This window comes from Athalia rosae, chromosome 4 (genome assembly GCF_917208135.1).
Source record: "Athalia rosae chromosome 4, iyAthRosa1.1, whole genome shotgun sequence".
In the NCBI taxonomy this organism is placed as follows: domain Eukaryota; kingdom Metazoa; phylum Arthropoda; class Insecta; order Hymenoptera; family Athaliidae; genus Athalia; species Athalia rosae.
In genome coordinates this window covers 8,230,322-8,247,675 of record NC_064029.1, presented here as the reverse complement: position 1 = coordinate 8,247,675, position 17,354 = coordinate 8,230,322, and the positions used below count along the sequence as shown (strand labels likewise).

At 47.7% G+C, this 17,354-nt stretch overlaps 1 protein-coding gene across 4 annotated transcripts in view; it reads right to left on the bottom strand.

Annotated features, from left to right (window-relative positions):
- Positions 1–17,354, bottom strand: part of LOC105684372 (protein gustavus) — a 70,606-nt gene that overhangs the window by 14,883 nt on the left and 38,369 nt on the right. Inside the window, exon 1 of one of the 4 annotated variants that reach the window (XM_012397681.3) lies at positions 12,584–13,901. The exons of 2 other annotated variants lie outside the window; for them this stretch is intronic. In XM_012397681.3, the coding sequence (XP_012253104.1) occupies positions 12,584–12,612 (29 nt within the window). In that variant the 5' untranslated portion in view covers positions 12,613–13,901. Of the gene's footprint in view, positions 1–2,506; positions 2,889–12,583; positions 13,902–17,354 lie in introns of those variants that run through there. One more of the 4 variants, XM_048654429.1, reaches the window with a different exon arrangement.

Genomic DNA, 17,354 nt, shown 5'->3' with positions numbered 1-17,354 from the left:
CTGGTCTCCGTTGCGCGTCCCCCTTCACTCTGTACGCATGTCTGCATTATGGAGTATTCGAAACACGCTCGCTCGACGACGTACCTTGTGCGTGGCTTTTTTACAACCAGGTAACTCTGTCCTCGGCAGCAGTTGTCACGACGCCGATGTCGCGTATTCTCCAGAACATTTTCAACGTGACCAGTCATTCGATGATCTTCTAGCACTTGAAGCGATCGAGCGAGTCCGATCTGGTCATTACTCGACCGAGGTTGGCAAATTGTGAAACGTATACCTCTACGTTAAGTCCAACCGACGTATCAAGGATTCGACTGTCCGCAAATTTTGAACTTTATACCTGCACAGGTACATTCGTGTACGCGCACACACATAATTCCCTGACACACAACGAATGACGTATATATCTCACGCACGCATCCAGTCAGAGAAAAACGGACTGCCATGGAAGAAGGTGCAGGTAAACACTAAAGAAACGACCTGGCTAGACAATGAACAATGTACATTGTTACGAATGGAAGCATTGTTAGTCCACAGTGCTCGGACTGTGTTCACATAATTAGGCTGTAAACGGTTGAAGACAATCACCATTGTCTTTTAGTTCTTCTCGGGGATTAAACGGGAGAAGACCGGGAGATCATCGGGGCCTATGGCCCTAATCCCGATTTTGGCTACGAAAATTTTTCGTATTCCAGGTACGAATGCGACACGTGTGCATCTGAGAAAAGGGGACGTAATCACCCTGGAAAACTCGTCATCGTCGGTAAATTATTATTCATCTTTTCTATGACCTTGCTGTTTCCAACAAGAGTGATTTTTGTTCTTCGAATCACATTCGGAGTAACACCTGTGATACGGAGTGGGTGTCGCCAAATTTTTGTTCGTTGAAAGAAATCGATAAACCTAAACGAATGAAGGAGCGCAACGATTTCGAAAGTCCGAAGCATAAGGTGCGCGACGGTAAAATAGGCAAGACAACGAGAAACGAGGATCCAGAGATGCACACGGGATAATTTATTATTATTCCGAGTATGCATTCGATGACGCTCCACATGCCCAAGATGGCCGACGGACTAGCAGCACTTGGTAGCCGTGACCTTGTCTGGTCCCGACCCCACCGCTACCATTAATACTGCTGCACCACTACACCGTCACATCATGTGTAGGTTGCTGTTGCTGCAATACGATGGCCAGTGGATGGAAAGCCGACACACCAGAGAATACGATAAAACGACTCGTCAACGTCAACGTTGACGCCGTACCTTTTCGCGTTCCGCTGCGCGTTCGTGAAAAAAAGAAAAAATGAAAAAAGTAAGAGTGGCGAAAAGAAGAGAAATACGGTAAAAAAAAACAACAAAAAAACAGAAATCCACCAGCTATTGTTATTTAATTAAACGAACACACATCCGAACATGTGTGAGAAGATTTGAAAGCTCGTTAGTCTCTTCGTACGCGTAAAGTGACAATGGAAACCAATTAGCGGACGGATGATTGTACGTTGCAAATTGTTTAGCCAATGATATAAATATCGTAGCTGCATTACGAAACCTGCACGGCAACGACGACGCGTCGTACTACGCAAACTACGAGTCCACTTCACCCGTGCGTTCGGTAAACCAGCAAAGATCAAGGTCAATTGTACGAAGTACCCGGCCGAGTGTCTAAATGGCATCGAATGGACCGAATGAACGACGTCTCGACGATTCCAAAAGAGTATTCGTAAACGCAAACGGACGAATGTCACTCCGATTATAAATTACAAAACAAGCTGCAGAGCAACGATTATTATTCGTTCGAAACGAATCTCAAACTGAACGTCCGTTGTCAGTCGTGAAATTCATCACTCCTAACTGCTTGAGGCAAGATTATTGTGTCAAATAACCCATCCTTCGTTTCGGTATGATTCTCGTGCGATGCGAAGGATGGATTCTTCGGTTTCCTTCTGCTCGTTCGAAGAGGTCGTAGGAAGGTTAGAGTTGGGAAGGGGAACGGAAGCCACGAAGTTGCCGTTGCCGTTCCCCGTCGAAGGTCTCGCGTTTCACAGTGAATTCAAACTCCCGCGTTATCAAAGTATGAAGTAAGCTATATGTACTCGTACTTCCTACGAGGGCCCTATGTGACCATCGTCGCTTCCTGGACGCAGGAAGGGACTTCTCGACCCTTTAGTTTTACCCACGTGCTGAGTGCATACCACCGCGAGCTTCGCCGTAGTCACCTAGCATACTAAATTTCCGAAGGGTGAGACGGGAATATAGCCTTACCTCGTACATCGCCGGATGTGCAACGCTTGCGACATTGACACTCCGCTAACAACATTCTCCACGGTCCTGCTGCTCATTGTCTCTTTTTTTTTCTTCAGTCGCTACTCGTCGTGCATTCAATTTTTTTGTCGGTCACCCGCGAGAGCGAAGATTTACCCACAATCAGAATGTTTCGAAAAAGTCAGTCGTGCGCGGTGTAACGTTAATAAAAAAATATAAATATATATATATATATCGCTGGAACTTACAAAACCAATACACCATGAGCCGTATAGTCACGAGTCACGCCGGTTGCCCAAGCAGGTAGGCAGGTAGGTAGGTACGTACGGAGTGGGTGTGCGTGGATATGGATATACGTATGCGTGTAATGGCAAGTAGTCGGTAGTGTTGTTAGCATCGTGTAACGTGTCTGGTGGCCGTGAATCCAGTGAAAGTATTCCACCGGCACACTCTCACAGCTCCCCCGGTATATATCCGTGGTCTTCGAAGTCCTGTATACGTTGAACGGCTGTACGAGGGACGACTTGGCGAGCGCATTCTCGTGGCTTGAGGTGAAGCTTGGCCGGGCTTTGTCCTCAACGTCTGGTCAAGACTGACTGGCCGGCCGGAGAACAAGAAGGAACGTGAAAACGAGCGAGCGGACGAGGGAAGAGAGAAGACCCCGAGACCTGCCCGTAGGCACCCGCTCTACGGTCCAGCTGGGCTTCTCGGACTGGTAAGTTCACAACGCCGCCCGGCTCGATTGGACTGTTCTCTGGTACCGGACGCCACTAATAATAGAAGTTCACACGTGCCCGCAGGACGTACGAACAGAATTCATCCATCCTTTTCTTTATGCACTTCTTTTGTTCGTTTTATTTGCCACCGAATGTCGCGAATCGCGATCATTGCCCTGTTTCATTCATCTCTAAAAATAGTGGGAGTTTGTGAACGTATATTTCCGAACTAAAGGTTTCACGGTGGTGGCAGGGGATGGTTTTCCCCAAGCGAGGGAGGGGCTGCTGAGCACCGCGTCCATTAAAACTCTGAAAATGTTCGAAGGTGGCTTAATTTCAGGTTGGCGATAGAGGAGTGACGAGGAGGAGGAGAGGAATGAGGACGATGTGTAGAGTAACTCTGCTCAGAGAGGAAGCAGCTTGTGATCAATTGAAGATAAGTGGTTACGTCATCAGGCAGCCTAGCTAGTCATAATCACGCCAATTTGTGGCTGCAACCTTATCCGTTCCCAGAGAATTGTCTACGTCTATGTCGTCGTCGTCGTCATTTCGTTAAGGTTTACAACGTGGTGGTCCTTTCCAAGGTTTCACTCGCCTGACGATTCTTAACACCTAACGGCCGATTAGACCACCATTTCTAATGCAGCACCGGTAGTGTTGCAGGTGCCTAGGACTGAATGAAGTCTCAACGTACATTTCCCGTCTTAGGGTCAGAGGTTGAGGTACCTAAATCACATGCATCTAAATGCGCACATCTTCAAAACACGTGTACAACGTACTCGTATCACTTTTTCAGTTCTTCTGTATATTTTTTTATTCTTTATACGCGGCGGTCGAGAGTTGGTGCACGTGGGTCTGAACAGGCGGCGTCAGAGAGCGGGTACGCGTTGTGTGCGTGAAGTAGGCTTCCTTCCACAGACCCAAAAGTGGGACCTAACATGTTCCAGGCCAGAAGCCTTGAACCCGCACCAGCAGCAGTCAGCGAGACAACAGCCTAGGCCCTTGGAGGAGTGAAGCGAGGGTCGGCACCCGCATGGTTCTGGGAGAGGGCCGTACGGGTCCATTGTACCGCGAGTTTCTCGAGGCGGTTTCGCGATAGCGTTCGTCACACAAAGGCCGCCTCTCTCCGTCTCTCTCCGTCGGAGAGTCTCTCCTTTCCTTTCTCCCGTATTCGAGAATTGTTCGCGTCGAGATCGAGTCTCTCGCGATTCACGGATCCTGTAATTACTGACAGATTATCGACTGTTTCTTGTTTTGATTTCGCTGGCTCATTGTAGAGCATGATGCACCGGATAATAGTGGCGCTAGCGCGAGGTCGAAGATGATCGTAGCCTGCGCATCACCTCTTCGATCGAGTGCATTCAAAGATCGGCGCAAAGGCCGTGCGGATCCGTACACGGGTATCCGTGACTGAGACGGCAGCTCTATAATTCTCGCACCGACTAGGAAGTTTTAACATCACCTGCGAGGGCTACATCGGTGGCTATCCGTTTGCTGTACGAGGGTATCGAGATAATCGTACGGCAACAACGGTTCGCTGTGTACACCACAGCTTTTTGGTGCTCGCAAGTAGATATTCCCAGAGAAGTCTGTGGATATCATTTCACAGTTTCGAGGTCGTTGGCCGCAAGTAAAATGCCCAGCAAAGATACGTAACTGTCCGAAGATCTATTCGCTATCCACCACGGAGGAACAGTTTCAACGCCACGACTAAGGAGGTTTCGAAATCTGGAATAAAAGCTTGGAAGGAACGTCGGAGCTTCGGGTTCAACGGTGAACTCGAGTGTATAGTAGCGTGTAGATTATTCACGGGAGACCCGACGTGTGCAATATCTTTAGGTTTGAAAATATGCCGATACCGCGGCGCGGTCGGAGCGTGTAACCGAGCGGAAACTAAGAGGGCCCCATGGATTTTCAGAGAAGTTTGCGCGTCGCGTGGACCCTGACCTGCGGCTTGGTCGAATCAAGTTTATTATCCAGATGGTAGAGGATAGTTGACCTTGGCAACAAATATCCGCCATCGAGGTCCACGCTTGCATTCCTCGTCTCCGTTCGTTCTCTCATTTCTTTTATCGTCCCAACTCCGTCTGTCTGTCCGTCGGTTTGTTCGTTCGTCGGTCTTAAGGATGGAGCGACGCAGCCAGATCCCACGACCCTTGGGTTGGCTGACTGGCTGGGTTGGCTTGAATTCCCTTCTCCCCCTGGGCTTCCATCAACCATTCGAAAAACATCAGCCCTCCCAAAGTATCGGAGCAGACAAAGGAGAACGAAGCTTGCACAAAAGATCAGTCTCGAACGAGGATTCACAGGAAAGAATAAGATTCTTCGAATAGGAGGGTAAAACTCCGGTTTGCAACGAACGAACGAACGAACGAACGAATAAACTGTGTGTGCTTAGAGGAAAAGAAATGACTCTGCACCTATACAGCCCGTTCGTATACCTCTCTTTCTTCCGTTCTCAACGATCTGCTGCGGGCACTAACGCAAACAAACGTACTTCGTTAAATAAAACACCTCCAGGAACTCCGTTCCGCGTTTGTGTATTTGAATTTTATTAAAAAAAACGTCGTCAAATGTGAAAAATTTAAGGTTACTCAATCGCCGGGTACCACGAACGTGAATAATCCGAGGCTTAGTAAGATTCGAGGATTATAAAATATGGAATATTCGTTCGCGAAGCTCGAGACTTTCAATGATTTTCTAACGATTAGCCGACGTATGAAACGTTCCAGGCAACTCTTGGAGAGGAAACTTGTGCGTTGATGGTCGCACAAACACGTTTTATCGGTCGAATTGCGTCAAGCCTCGAGCACACAACGGCCCCCATATCGGTCGAAGCCCTCGACCTGGGCGTCGTATTAGATACGGCGATAACGGAGTAGCTAGCTGCTGCACGACGGCGCATGTGCAGGGGCAGAAAGGCAGGGCTTCGTGACGATCGCTCCGATATAGCTGCTTTTCGTTCCTTCGTTGATGGTGTTCGGTATATTGCCGGGCATACCCATTTTAAACAAATAGCGCTCACCACTATATATACACACACCATGGTGCTAGAGGGTGACATCAATAGTTCCCATCTCGCAATCAGAATTGGCTGCGCAACGGACGACGGGAGTGGAGTAACGAGTCTTTCCAACAAAGCCGGGCGTTGCTATGTACAAGTTTTATGACCGACTGAGGCCGGTCTTCGTTTCAATTCTCGGTTAGACCCGTTGATAAAAGGCCACCGAGCGTCTTGGGAGTAAAGCAAGAAACTGGGATGACGATACGGACTCTCCCTATCGAGTCCGTCCACGAGGGCAACTACTCTGCGGCACGGTTGAATTCTTCGCTCGTTGAGACGGAAAATCCTGAGAAAGACGAAGTAGCTTTTCGTAGGCAGAGGGCTCGGAGAATCTGGACTTTTTTTTCATCTCCTATCTCTTTTCTAATACGTTCTATCGATGTCGCGAAATTTCGGCCGATACAAGAACACCGCGTACACACGCACAGAGAGACACGTACAGGCAAAGTCTCGCCGAGTCGCTTCTGCAGAGGCAATAGCGCGGTTGGGCCCTCGCGTGTAATTCGTAAAGAGTGTCGCAACCTCTGAGCGCGCTGCAAAGGTGTGTGTGGCAAGAGTCGCGCAGTTTCACAAATGGGTCAGCGAGCAGCCCGGGTGTCTGTCTGTTTGGTAATATATTTGCCGTCGCGCTTACGAAAACGTTCTCTTTGCCCGCGCGAGCCCAGCGCAACCCGCAACCGTGTACGACAGAAACCGGCGAACCCAACGACAGCGACGACCAGCGTTCACACCCGCGCGTCACGTGCGTGTTAAGTTCGAGGTGTACGCGCGTTGGTTTTCGAGAGTTATTAAAGATAACCACTCGGACGCCGACGCAAGGGCCACCAACTCCTTGCGATCTCGCTGGCGAAGTTCTCTCCGTTTTACTTTTCGCTTTTTTTTTTCATTCATACGAGACTCAAGGTTTCGAAACCGGCTGAAGACCTTCGAAGAGTCGATCATTCTTTTCATTCCATTATCGAATATGGCGTTTCGTTTTTACGTTGAAAATAACGTATGTGAAGAGAAATAATTTCGAAAGCCCTCGATGAAGTGATTTCGTGGAGTATCGTCGTCGTCGTGGAGACAATTCGAATTTTTACATCGCTCAACTTCTTTCGAAGTATGAATTTACCAGATTATACTCCGGACGGCGTTTTCACTCCTGGATCTGTACGGCTCGCTCAGTTTGACCTTCGCCGGCCAATGTTGGTTCTCTAATTGCCAGTAACGGGCCACGTTTATATTTCTGTTCGGGTGTCGCCCACATGGTCGTCATCGCCGTCAGGGTAAACTTCCTGTGGCAGCGTTTATTTGGTCTTACGTCACGCGTGTGACCAAAGTTATAAAAATTTCCAGTCTCCTTTCATGTAGGCGATACTCTATTAGGCATACGTATTAATCGGCCTGATCGGCTGTATCCCCGGTACGGTTAATTTTCTAACGTATATGTATATAAATCTTGGACCAACGATATTTGGCTCCTTTGATGATCGTATGTAAGAACCACGCGCGTCGCATTCACACCGAGCTATACACACGCCTGTAATATTAGACAGACCATTAGCGAGAATTTCGCAAGTGCACCTTGCTCAATGTTTTAAAACACTTGGCGATACAGCATTTGTTTTCCTGCACATGCTGCGAGTATATCTGAGTATCGAAAAAAAAGTTTCATCTCTTATTTCATTTAATAAACGAAACGAAGTGATTCGATTGGTCGAAGTATTTGCATCACATCATGTGTATGGATATTCGTAAACAAATCGTCTGCGATTACTGTAATAATTGAACGCAGTGCCAATCGAACGTTAATTACACTGTACTCAACTCTGTTCGATCCAACGAGAGAAGAGCCGGAGATAGAGACGCACAGGGAGGAGGTTTCTTAGATGCACGTGGCGAAATCTTATCTCCCTCGTAGCACGAATAATTACATGGAATGAAGTTTTGGCGGTCGCGGCAAGACAGCCTCGCATGTTCGTTGCGAGAGCGACCATGAATTGCAATTTGAAGTCTTTTGAATCTTAACATTGACCGGAACCGACAACGCATTTTTTTTTTTTTTTTTTCTTTCCAAGAGGGGAATCACCGGATGGAAAGCCATCAACGACGATCTTTATGCGGATTTTCTCGTTCAAACAGACACTCGGAGTCCATGATCTTTCGTCGGTATTTATAACACCAAAAGCCGCGGCGACTCGCCAAATCATAGAGGATGACGGCATGAATTTCTTTAGTTGGGAAGATCTTTCTTCGTATCGGAGGACGAGGCTATACGTATGCCCGATCTCGTTGGCAAACGCGACGCCGGTAGGAAACTCGTTAGGTCTGAAAGACCGTGAGGCACGCAGATGATAGGACTACCATGCCGGGTAGTCGGGCAACGCCTCCCAAATGTCTTTCACTTTAGAAGGTTGGAATGCTCACCTTAGTCGGATGGCATGCCTTCACCGTTTGCTAAACCAAATGGAACGTTCCTTCGCCGGTAGGTATGAGTAGGTAGCTAGGAAGGTAGGTAGGTAGGTAGGTAGGTAGGTAGGTAGGTAGGTAGACGTGTAGATGTAATATACTTATTTCTCGGTGTTTGAGCAACGACGGCGAACGACTACGTTTAACCTTAAAATAAATTATTTCGAAGCGATTCTGCATCACGTCATCAACGTCAGAGAAGCCTGAGCGCCGGAACGATACCGCGTCACACGACAATACACACCGAACGTTCTTGTTCGAAAGAGATACGGAACCGAGCGAACGGCGATATCGGAGATAGTTTTCTGAGCATAATTTTTTCTCCGATGTTGTAGCCCACCGCGGTACGGTAGCTCGAGGCGTTCTAATGTGCCTAATTAATATAGAACTTAGAAAAGTAAGCGGCTAACTGGAAAGGCGACGATGAATTAAAACAGCTGCTCTACGATGACGAAACGTTTTTGACGCGTAAACCACAAATAGTTTAGAGTAGCACACTCTATTTTCAGTTGCAAATAAACCGCCCACGCCGTTGACGGGCCCCCGATAACTCTGAAAATATTTCCGGAGTTTCCGGATTCTGGGACACAAACTTCTCCATACGAATGTTAGAGAGTCGCTGCTGTTTCTCAGTCGCCTACGAATACCGAACAGTAAATACGTTCTTATGCTCCGATCGGAATCGCTGGAATAAAGAGAACTTGTGACCTGCCGTTCTATTGGTCGCGTTGACGCTGGAAAAGCTCGACCGTCGTCGTAATTTCGGTGAAAGGCCCTGGCTCGAAGTCGTTTCAAACTAGACCCGATGGATTTTATCCACACGAGGCATCATACGCACATCGCACCGTTCAAATCATACGTCGAAAGAAAGGCGCCTACAGTCGTCGAATCGCTGCTGCCAGACACCTTTCAAAATTCGCGCGCTAGTCAAGATTCGAGATTATCTTAAAAGGTTGCAGGATGTTCAAGATTTTCCGAGGTTCACCAACCCGATAAAATTAGTCAAGGGTTAGACGAATGATAAGTCGTCGTATTTCTGTCCGGAGCAATTACGACGATGAGACTATTTTTTAATCGAATGTCGCTCACTGTTCGTACACATCGAGAGCGAGTGCTCCACATACATCGTGTTGCAAAGTTAGGTCATACATGTCACCTAGATTTGCGTCGTTACGTCTATTATACTCTCGGCTAGCCAAGTACGTTCACCACGACGACGAACGCGGAAGAAGTGCGACTACGAGCGCGAGTGGATCAGCTGACCGTTATCGACTCAGATGTTAGAAATGGTTTGAACTGTATACCGTCTATTTGCACAACTTGGAGTTGAAGAGATAGAGAGAGAGAGAGAGAAAAGGAGAGGGTGATATAAGAAGTTAAAATTGGTAGTTTGATGGCGAAAGTCTGACCTGCACGCGCCAAGGCGATCGGTGGCAGAAGAGTGGGAAATTTACGATTAGTCGAACCGATTTACTTCCTATGTATAACTTTATTCAACTAAGAGCTATTACATCTTCGAAGAGCAAGTATTTCTCATGGGATTGAGTTATCGTGAAATCCTTTTGGGAAATTACATCGTCGAACCGTTTGAGAATATATACGTGACCCGCGCGGTTGTTGCAAACTTTCGCTTTCGACTAATATCGTCAATGTCGACATTTTGCGGAATTATAAATTCCACGTTTTTCGTCGGGCGCTCGTTTCATAAAATCTCCTCATCCGTTGCCCGCGAAAGAGAATAAAAATGCGAAGAGGCGAGTAGAAGAAGTGAATGAAATCGCAGTTGTTCGCGGCTGTTCCCGAAAAGCAACGATGTTATCTTTCGACGCACATCTGTTTTCCTTTCATTGAGTATTCAATTATCAAAGAGCGTCGAATTTTAAGTACACCGAGATACAAAATCGTCGGCGAGGTGGACGACGACGTTCGAGTTACACGTGTCTCTCTCGGGTGGTAACACTAGCCCATAAGGTATTTCGAGTCCTCGACATGGTTCGTGTGTTCCCGAAGCACAAACCGTGCACGGATACATCCTGCCCTGTTGCCTGGCTGGCTTCGCCTGTCTGTCGGTCGGTCGGTCGCTCGGTCGGTCGGTCTGGCTCAACTCACGTCACTTCGGAGCCAAGTTCTCAAACTCGCGAGCAAGTGAACCTTCATCCAGCCACATCCCCTACCAGACTTTGTCCGTTCGACGAGTGGAATTCTGAGCATTACACTGCAGGCTCCGGAACCAGTTACCGGTTACCATCTACGATCCGCCGATCGAACTCGCCTCGATGTTACAGAAAAGAAAGAAAGAGAGAGAGAGAGATAGAGAGAGAGAAAAAAAAACAGAGGAAAACGAAGAAGAAATAAATAAATGGAAGAAGGAAGATTGTAATTTTGTTTCAAGCATAAATAGTTGAGTACATGTATATCATATTCATACACCCATACATTAATACGGACCAGAAGTTTTATCGCGTTTATTGACCTGCTCGGCAACCAGCCGCCAGTTATATTCTTTTATGCGCCGCGGAACCGAAGGTCAGTGTCGACTCTCAACTCCCAACGTCTATACCTGATGGGACTCACCTGAGTTAGTAGAGCTAACAATCATGCGGTATCGGCGTTACTCGCCGAGCTTCCTACCAGCGCGATTTTTCACCGCTTCGACTCGACCCTGGTGGGAGCTCACGTTGTAATCAACGTCTCGCGGTTTTCGTACTTTACACTACAAGGTTTTTGTTTTATCCGTCGACGACTGCCAGCTAAATCGGAGTTCGTCATGCTCGCGCGATTAGTGTACGTACGTACGTACGCGGACATCTCGGTATGTGCACGTCCCTCGTACACAATGTCTCTGCATGCGCGTGCTCGCCTTGACGTTGGGTTTAAAGTTAGCGACGTTACAGTATCCCAACGTTAGCGGGTTTCCATTCGGTGGATAACTAACTTTGCCTCTTATTCTCAGGTTCATCTTCGAGTATCCAACTACCTAACTACACTTCACGGATCTGCACGTTTATTCTCGTTCCCCTTTTTCCCAGAGACGTTACACCGTACAGAAACGTACATAAATTTCGCGAACGCTGTGCGCTCAGTTTGTGAGTCGGGAATAAAAAAACGTGCCCATATAATACACACTTTTCTTATTATTCTTTTGATATTAGCCTTTTTTTTCTTTCCACTTCTCACGCGCAAACTACCTCGTGTATTTATTCATCGTTTTCTCGCTTTTACAAGTATGGGCGCTTCGAAATATCATTTCGGAATAAATAAACTTGAAATTGAGAAATGAACTCGCGTTATTTTATATCTAAATCTTGTTTTTCCACCGCTCACTCTGACCCTGGACGCAAAGAGAACTTTAGACAGCGGCTACATCGGAGTCGAAACGCGATTTTTCGAACAGATAAAACGGAACTCGTCTACATTGTAAAGACTTTGTAACATCGTACCACGCGTTTCGCTTGAACATATGGTTTCGACTTGGTGCGATTGGTTTTTCATCTTCAATCCCAGACGGGTTCGCGTTAACGATAGGCACACACGTATTTGCTCGAAATTAAATTCCTTTCACAGCTGCACGGCAACGCGATGGATGCATCGGACAGACGTTCCCGCAGACGGTCGCGCATATGGCCAAACGCTAGTGTTGTATGTTTGCAGACGAAATAAACATTACCCCGCTGTACAAACTTCGAAACAACGTCTCGGTGTCGCGTCGTTTGCACTTTGAACGTGAATTACGTTACATACCTTAGCGACGACTTTTCCTTTCGCGTTTGCCTTACCGTCGACGGACGACGCCCAAGTTTTCGGGTTAAGAGACACGGAAAATCGACAAAAGATAGCTAATCGCAATTATCACGCCGTAAAGCTCGGATAGGCCTGACGATAAGTCGAGTACTATGATTTTGGAGCACGTTGAACATTAACGATCGAATGATTTTTTCGCTGTAGGGCGATGTGTCGTAATTATTGTTGTTTTTTTTTTTTTTTTTTCTTTTTTAATTAATCGCCACCGTCGATGACTCCTGTAAAATTGAGCTGAACGCGAAATGATGGTGAAAAATAAAATAAACGAGGAGACGGAAACTGTTCGGACTTACGTTCGTCGCGCCTTCACTGCCCAATCCATATCGTGTACGTATCCAACAGTCTCACAATTTTTTTTGTTTTTTTTTTTTTTGTCGTTTGTTCCGTCTTCCTTGCTGGTTTTTTTGCTTTTCCTTGTTTAACGGATATTATTATATGTATAGATGTGGATATATTTATTTATATTCTTATTTAATTATTAATTTATTTTCTATTGCACTCGCGCACACTTATAAAAAAAAAAAAAAACCACCACTCCTTCGATGTCGTATTACCTTTATCTTTACGGTATTTCCTCTATTTTATATCATCAACTATTCCACTGCATTCGGCAGCGGTAGCAGCAGCGATAACAGCTACTCCTATTTTATTAGCGCAACGATCGCGCCTCGCACAACAAATAAAACAACATACCTCGTCGAACATAGGTGATAGAATGAACTATTTCGGAACAAAAAAAACAAAAACGATACTTCAAAAAAAAAAATTCACGCCAAATATTTTTAATTTGTTTTCATCCAGGACAGAGCCACGACGCTGCCACGGTGACGGCCCAGCGCTGACTGAAGACTATCTAACGCGCGGCGCTGCGGCGCGCATGCAGCGATAAAATTGTAGAGGGGGAAAACCCAGCCACATCGTATAAGCCACACTCTATGGTATGCACACTACGTCGCGATCCTGTCTGGCAGCAGACAGGACCGTCCGCAGGCAGACACCGTCGTCATAACTTCGGAGTACCGGGGATACGCGGGGCGAAGGACTACCACCACATGCACCGAAATCCATATCAAAGGATCAGGGAACGGGGAAAGGGAGGACCCTACGGGTCGCTTTTAGGAGAGCGAAACTGGTATAAGGCCCTTTCGAAGTTTGGGTCGACGTTCCGTACCCGGTGGACGGGTCCGTTCAAAACCACCTTAAACCAAAAAGAGAGACCGCTCAGGTAAACGAAGTTCGACGGAGGTTGGGTGGCTGGCTGGCTGGCTGGCTGGCTCGGTGGCTGGGACTAAATAGAATTGACAAATGCGACGGTGACACGGTGGTAACGGTGACGGCGACGGTGACGGTGAAGGGAAAGGTGAAAGCACCGGAGACTCGAAGGTCCGACAAGACACCGATAGTTACGGAAGCATTTTCGACGTACGATTATGAAACTCCGAGGAATAACAGCGTTGTCGTTCGGTGTTTGAAAATTTTATTATTTTTCGCCGCAATCGCGCGCAGATACATAATTGCCCCCGTCGATCGACGGGTCATTGTTACACATTGTATATCCGAATTATCGTATGGAAAATAAAATTCATCACGGCGATGCGACGTAGTTGCAACAGCGGCAAGGGGGAGGGGGGGAGTGGTACGGGGCATCGTAATCGAAGGAGACCCGGAGAGACGAAGAAAATCTTGACTATTGATTTTGTTGGCCAGCTGACGGGGCGACGTGGCGACCGACCCCCCCGAGGAACCCGGCCGGTCACGTTAGACCGATTCACGCTAAAGCCGAAGAATATAGATATCATGCGAACCGCACGGGGTGAATTATGACGGGAAATATTACGGATGCTAACGAGTAGGTGACTACGTGACTCTGATCGGAGACGCGCAAATGCGCCAGGGAGACTCATTCTCCGGTGTCTTTCTCGCCACAACAACGAGAATCAAAATGTATTTTTAAAACAGAACGGAGTAGCGCACACCACGTGCGTTATCTCCGCTAAGCGAGGGTATCGTCGGATAGCTATGGGATACCGGTAGCCACCGATATCTGCTCTCGCAAATATAAATAATAAACGGTCAACACTAATGAGTAAGCCGTACGTATATATATATATACCGGCAGGTTGAGATTATAAACCAACTTATCTCATTCGACGAAATTTGAGCATAAAGTTTTTTTTCACCCACAATCACCTACTTGCCTTTTCGCTCCTCTTGTTATAATCATTCGACTCCTCGTTACGCGGCAACAGCAGCAACAGCGGCAGCAGCAACGACCCCAGGGTCTCACTTTTTCAGAACATCGCATACATAATTGCATAAAATGGCCTTGCATCGCCGGTACGTCGACGCAGCGCTGGGCAGCTTTCTTTTTCGCTCGCTATCTGCGAGCTTTTTTTTTTTTTTGTTTTTTATTCTCATAACGCGCGTGGCGTCTCACCACCGCTTGCCCCGTGCATCGTTTCACGCCAGGTGCATACGCATGCCGCAACGTCGATACCTCGTAAGTTTGTCGTCGTCTCGAAATCGAACGGCTCGGCGAGATTTCCCGATCGCTTCGGGGTTCGATCGCCGTTTTCGCATGAGCGTACCGCGAGACGATCGAGTCACCGCATGGCGCGAGACGCGGGACTTCAAATGGGGCGCCGGCTTCTGCCCCGACAGCGCGAACAAAAACGGGGTTACCGAACATAATATTCCTACTGTGCTTTCAAAAATGGGCTTGTGCAGCACGGATGCAAAAACCACCTCAAGTGCTCGAGCTGCCCGAGTGCTCGAGGTGGTAGTTTTAAGTGAGAGCGTGTGCGAGTCGCTCGCACCCCCCATTCGGTTGTGTACTCGGTACCCTAACTCTGCGCTGTTACGGGGCCCCCATTGTATTGTTTCATTGCCTAGCTATTTGGGACACTGCGTACATGCGAGCATAATGCCGCATCGGAACCTTGGGAAAAACTTTTGTACGCAATAAATCCCCGGGGTTTAGGTATCGACGCGCGTTTTCGTTCACGCCCCGCTGCAGTACAGAGGTAATGGCTCTCTTCGGTGTACCCCCAATTTCTATTGAATCTTACCGTCGTTGTTATTCCCGGTCATGAATCGCCCAAATTAACGGGGCAATTCGCTGATAGCGTTCAGAATCTGAAACTGACGTCGAAACGTTCGAAATTCTGGGCACGACGGAGGGCAGAGTGAAAATTACACGGAGCATTTTCTCAAAGGTAAAAATAGATAGACGTGGTGTGGGCCCGTTCCCCGTGCTGGCTGGTGCTATCGAAGAGATCCTTGGAATCCCGGTGTGTCCCTGTTGCGGACCCCAAAGGGACAAAAATCTCTTAGGTAACGCAAAACGGTAAAGATTTGTAGTTCGTCGGTCTCCGGGTACCTCTCTCCGGGTCCTTTGGAAGGACCGTGTTCGGTGGCACCTGAATCCGGAGAGCAAAGCCCCGCCAGGATGTCATTTGTGCGCACCAACAAAGACGCATACCTGCTGGAAAGCCGGATCGTCGTGCCCGCGATATACCGAGCCACAGTGGCCGGCCCTGGTATATATCTACCCCACGATGACAAACAATGGAAATTTGCTATCGGTTGCCGCGCTATTGTGGGGCCCCCTTTACTCGAAAACCCGCCTACGTCTAGCCGGTCGTACCTCTAATGGAATTCACTGATTACGCGCGAACCGCATTGTCTCAAAATTTCTTTCTTTCGCTCGTTTCTTTCTTTCTCTATTTCTTTTTTCTTTTTCTTTTTTTTTTTTTTTTTCAATTCTTTTTATTTATTTGTTTTACCGGCGGGTTGTCCGAGAGCTTATTAGGTGCACGTGGAATTTAATTAGCCGGAACCGAAAACTCTCCACCGCCGGGAGATTACCGACGAATATTATCCTCCGGAGAGACCTAATCTTTCTGGGAGATTAAACGAGAACAATGGTCCACGCTGTTCGATGGTACGTTTCAGCGGGAATTTTTACATTTTTACAATACCGATTTCAGACAGCGTCCGATTTTTCGAACACATTTAATTACTCGACCGATCGTTGCCGATTTTCGGGCGAATATCAAGTTTCAGAATATTCATATATACATATATATATATATGAGTCAAAATGTAGGCTCATTGTTCGTGGAATGACGGATACGTAGCGATTTGGAGAGACGGTGAAGCGGACCGGAGACGTGAGTCACGTGGTCAACTATTTCGGAGGGTCATCGCTCGTTTCTTTGCGTTCGAACGTTCGGGGGACTGAACACCGTGAAAGTCTTTGTCAGCTGGAAATTGTTGGGCCTTTGAAACATGTCCGTTTGGCACGTCGACGTGACTGTAACGTTAAACCTGACGCAATCTGTTTCATTAAAACACGGGAACGGAAAATTCAAAATCGTTATATCCTTATCACCTCAGGCGCGATAATCTCAAGGAATATAACCCGACGAAATTAGGAGATTCCAGGAGGATCAGAGACCCGAAAATTAATCGTTATTCCAGGTTAACCCTTAGAGGTAACCTGCGAGTATCAAAAGGGAAGACCTAAGAATCGGTAAGAAAATGTTCGAGTGAGATAAAGTCTCTGTAAAATTCCCACGCCGTTTGGCTTTCCGTAGTTTATTCCGACTCGGTCGGTCTCCTCGCGCCGCGAGTTGCGAGCGTTTCTTTCGAGCGTAAGACGTGCGTGGACTCGGAGGAGCCAAATTTCGAAGCATAAAAGCTACTGGCGAGCCCGTAGTTCACATTCGCGCCTCAACCGTGCCTCCGTTGGTCCGGATGAACAAGGATGGGCATTCGCTCGGCGAAGACTGGACTCTTGGACCGGACTGGATCGAAGTCGCTCGCAGGACGGGGGGGAGGGGGAGGGGGGGATCGCGCGGTTCGTCCGGTTTGGTCCAGTCTCGAGCGAGCAAAGAGCCGATCGTTGAGACCGCTCGGAGAACGACGTGTTTACGCGGAGCGAGGGGCTGAGAGTGAATGTCAGGCTGAAGGCCGGCTTTTGTCAGCGACTCAACTCAGTCAGCGACGGTGACGGTGCAGAGGTGAAGAGAGTGTGGACCCGACCGACGGGTGGGTGTTGGT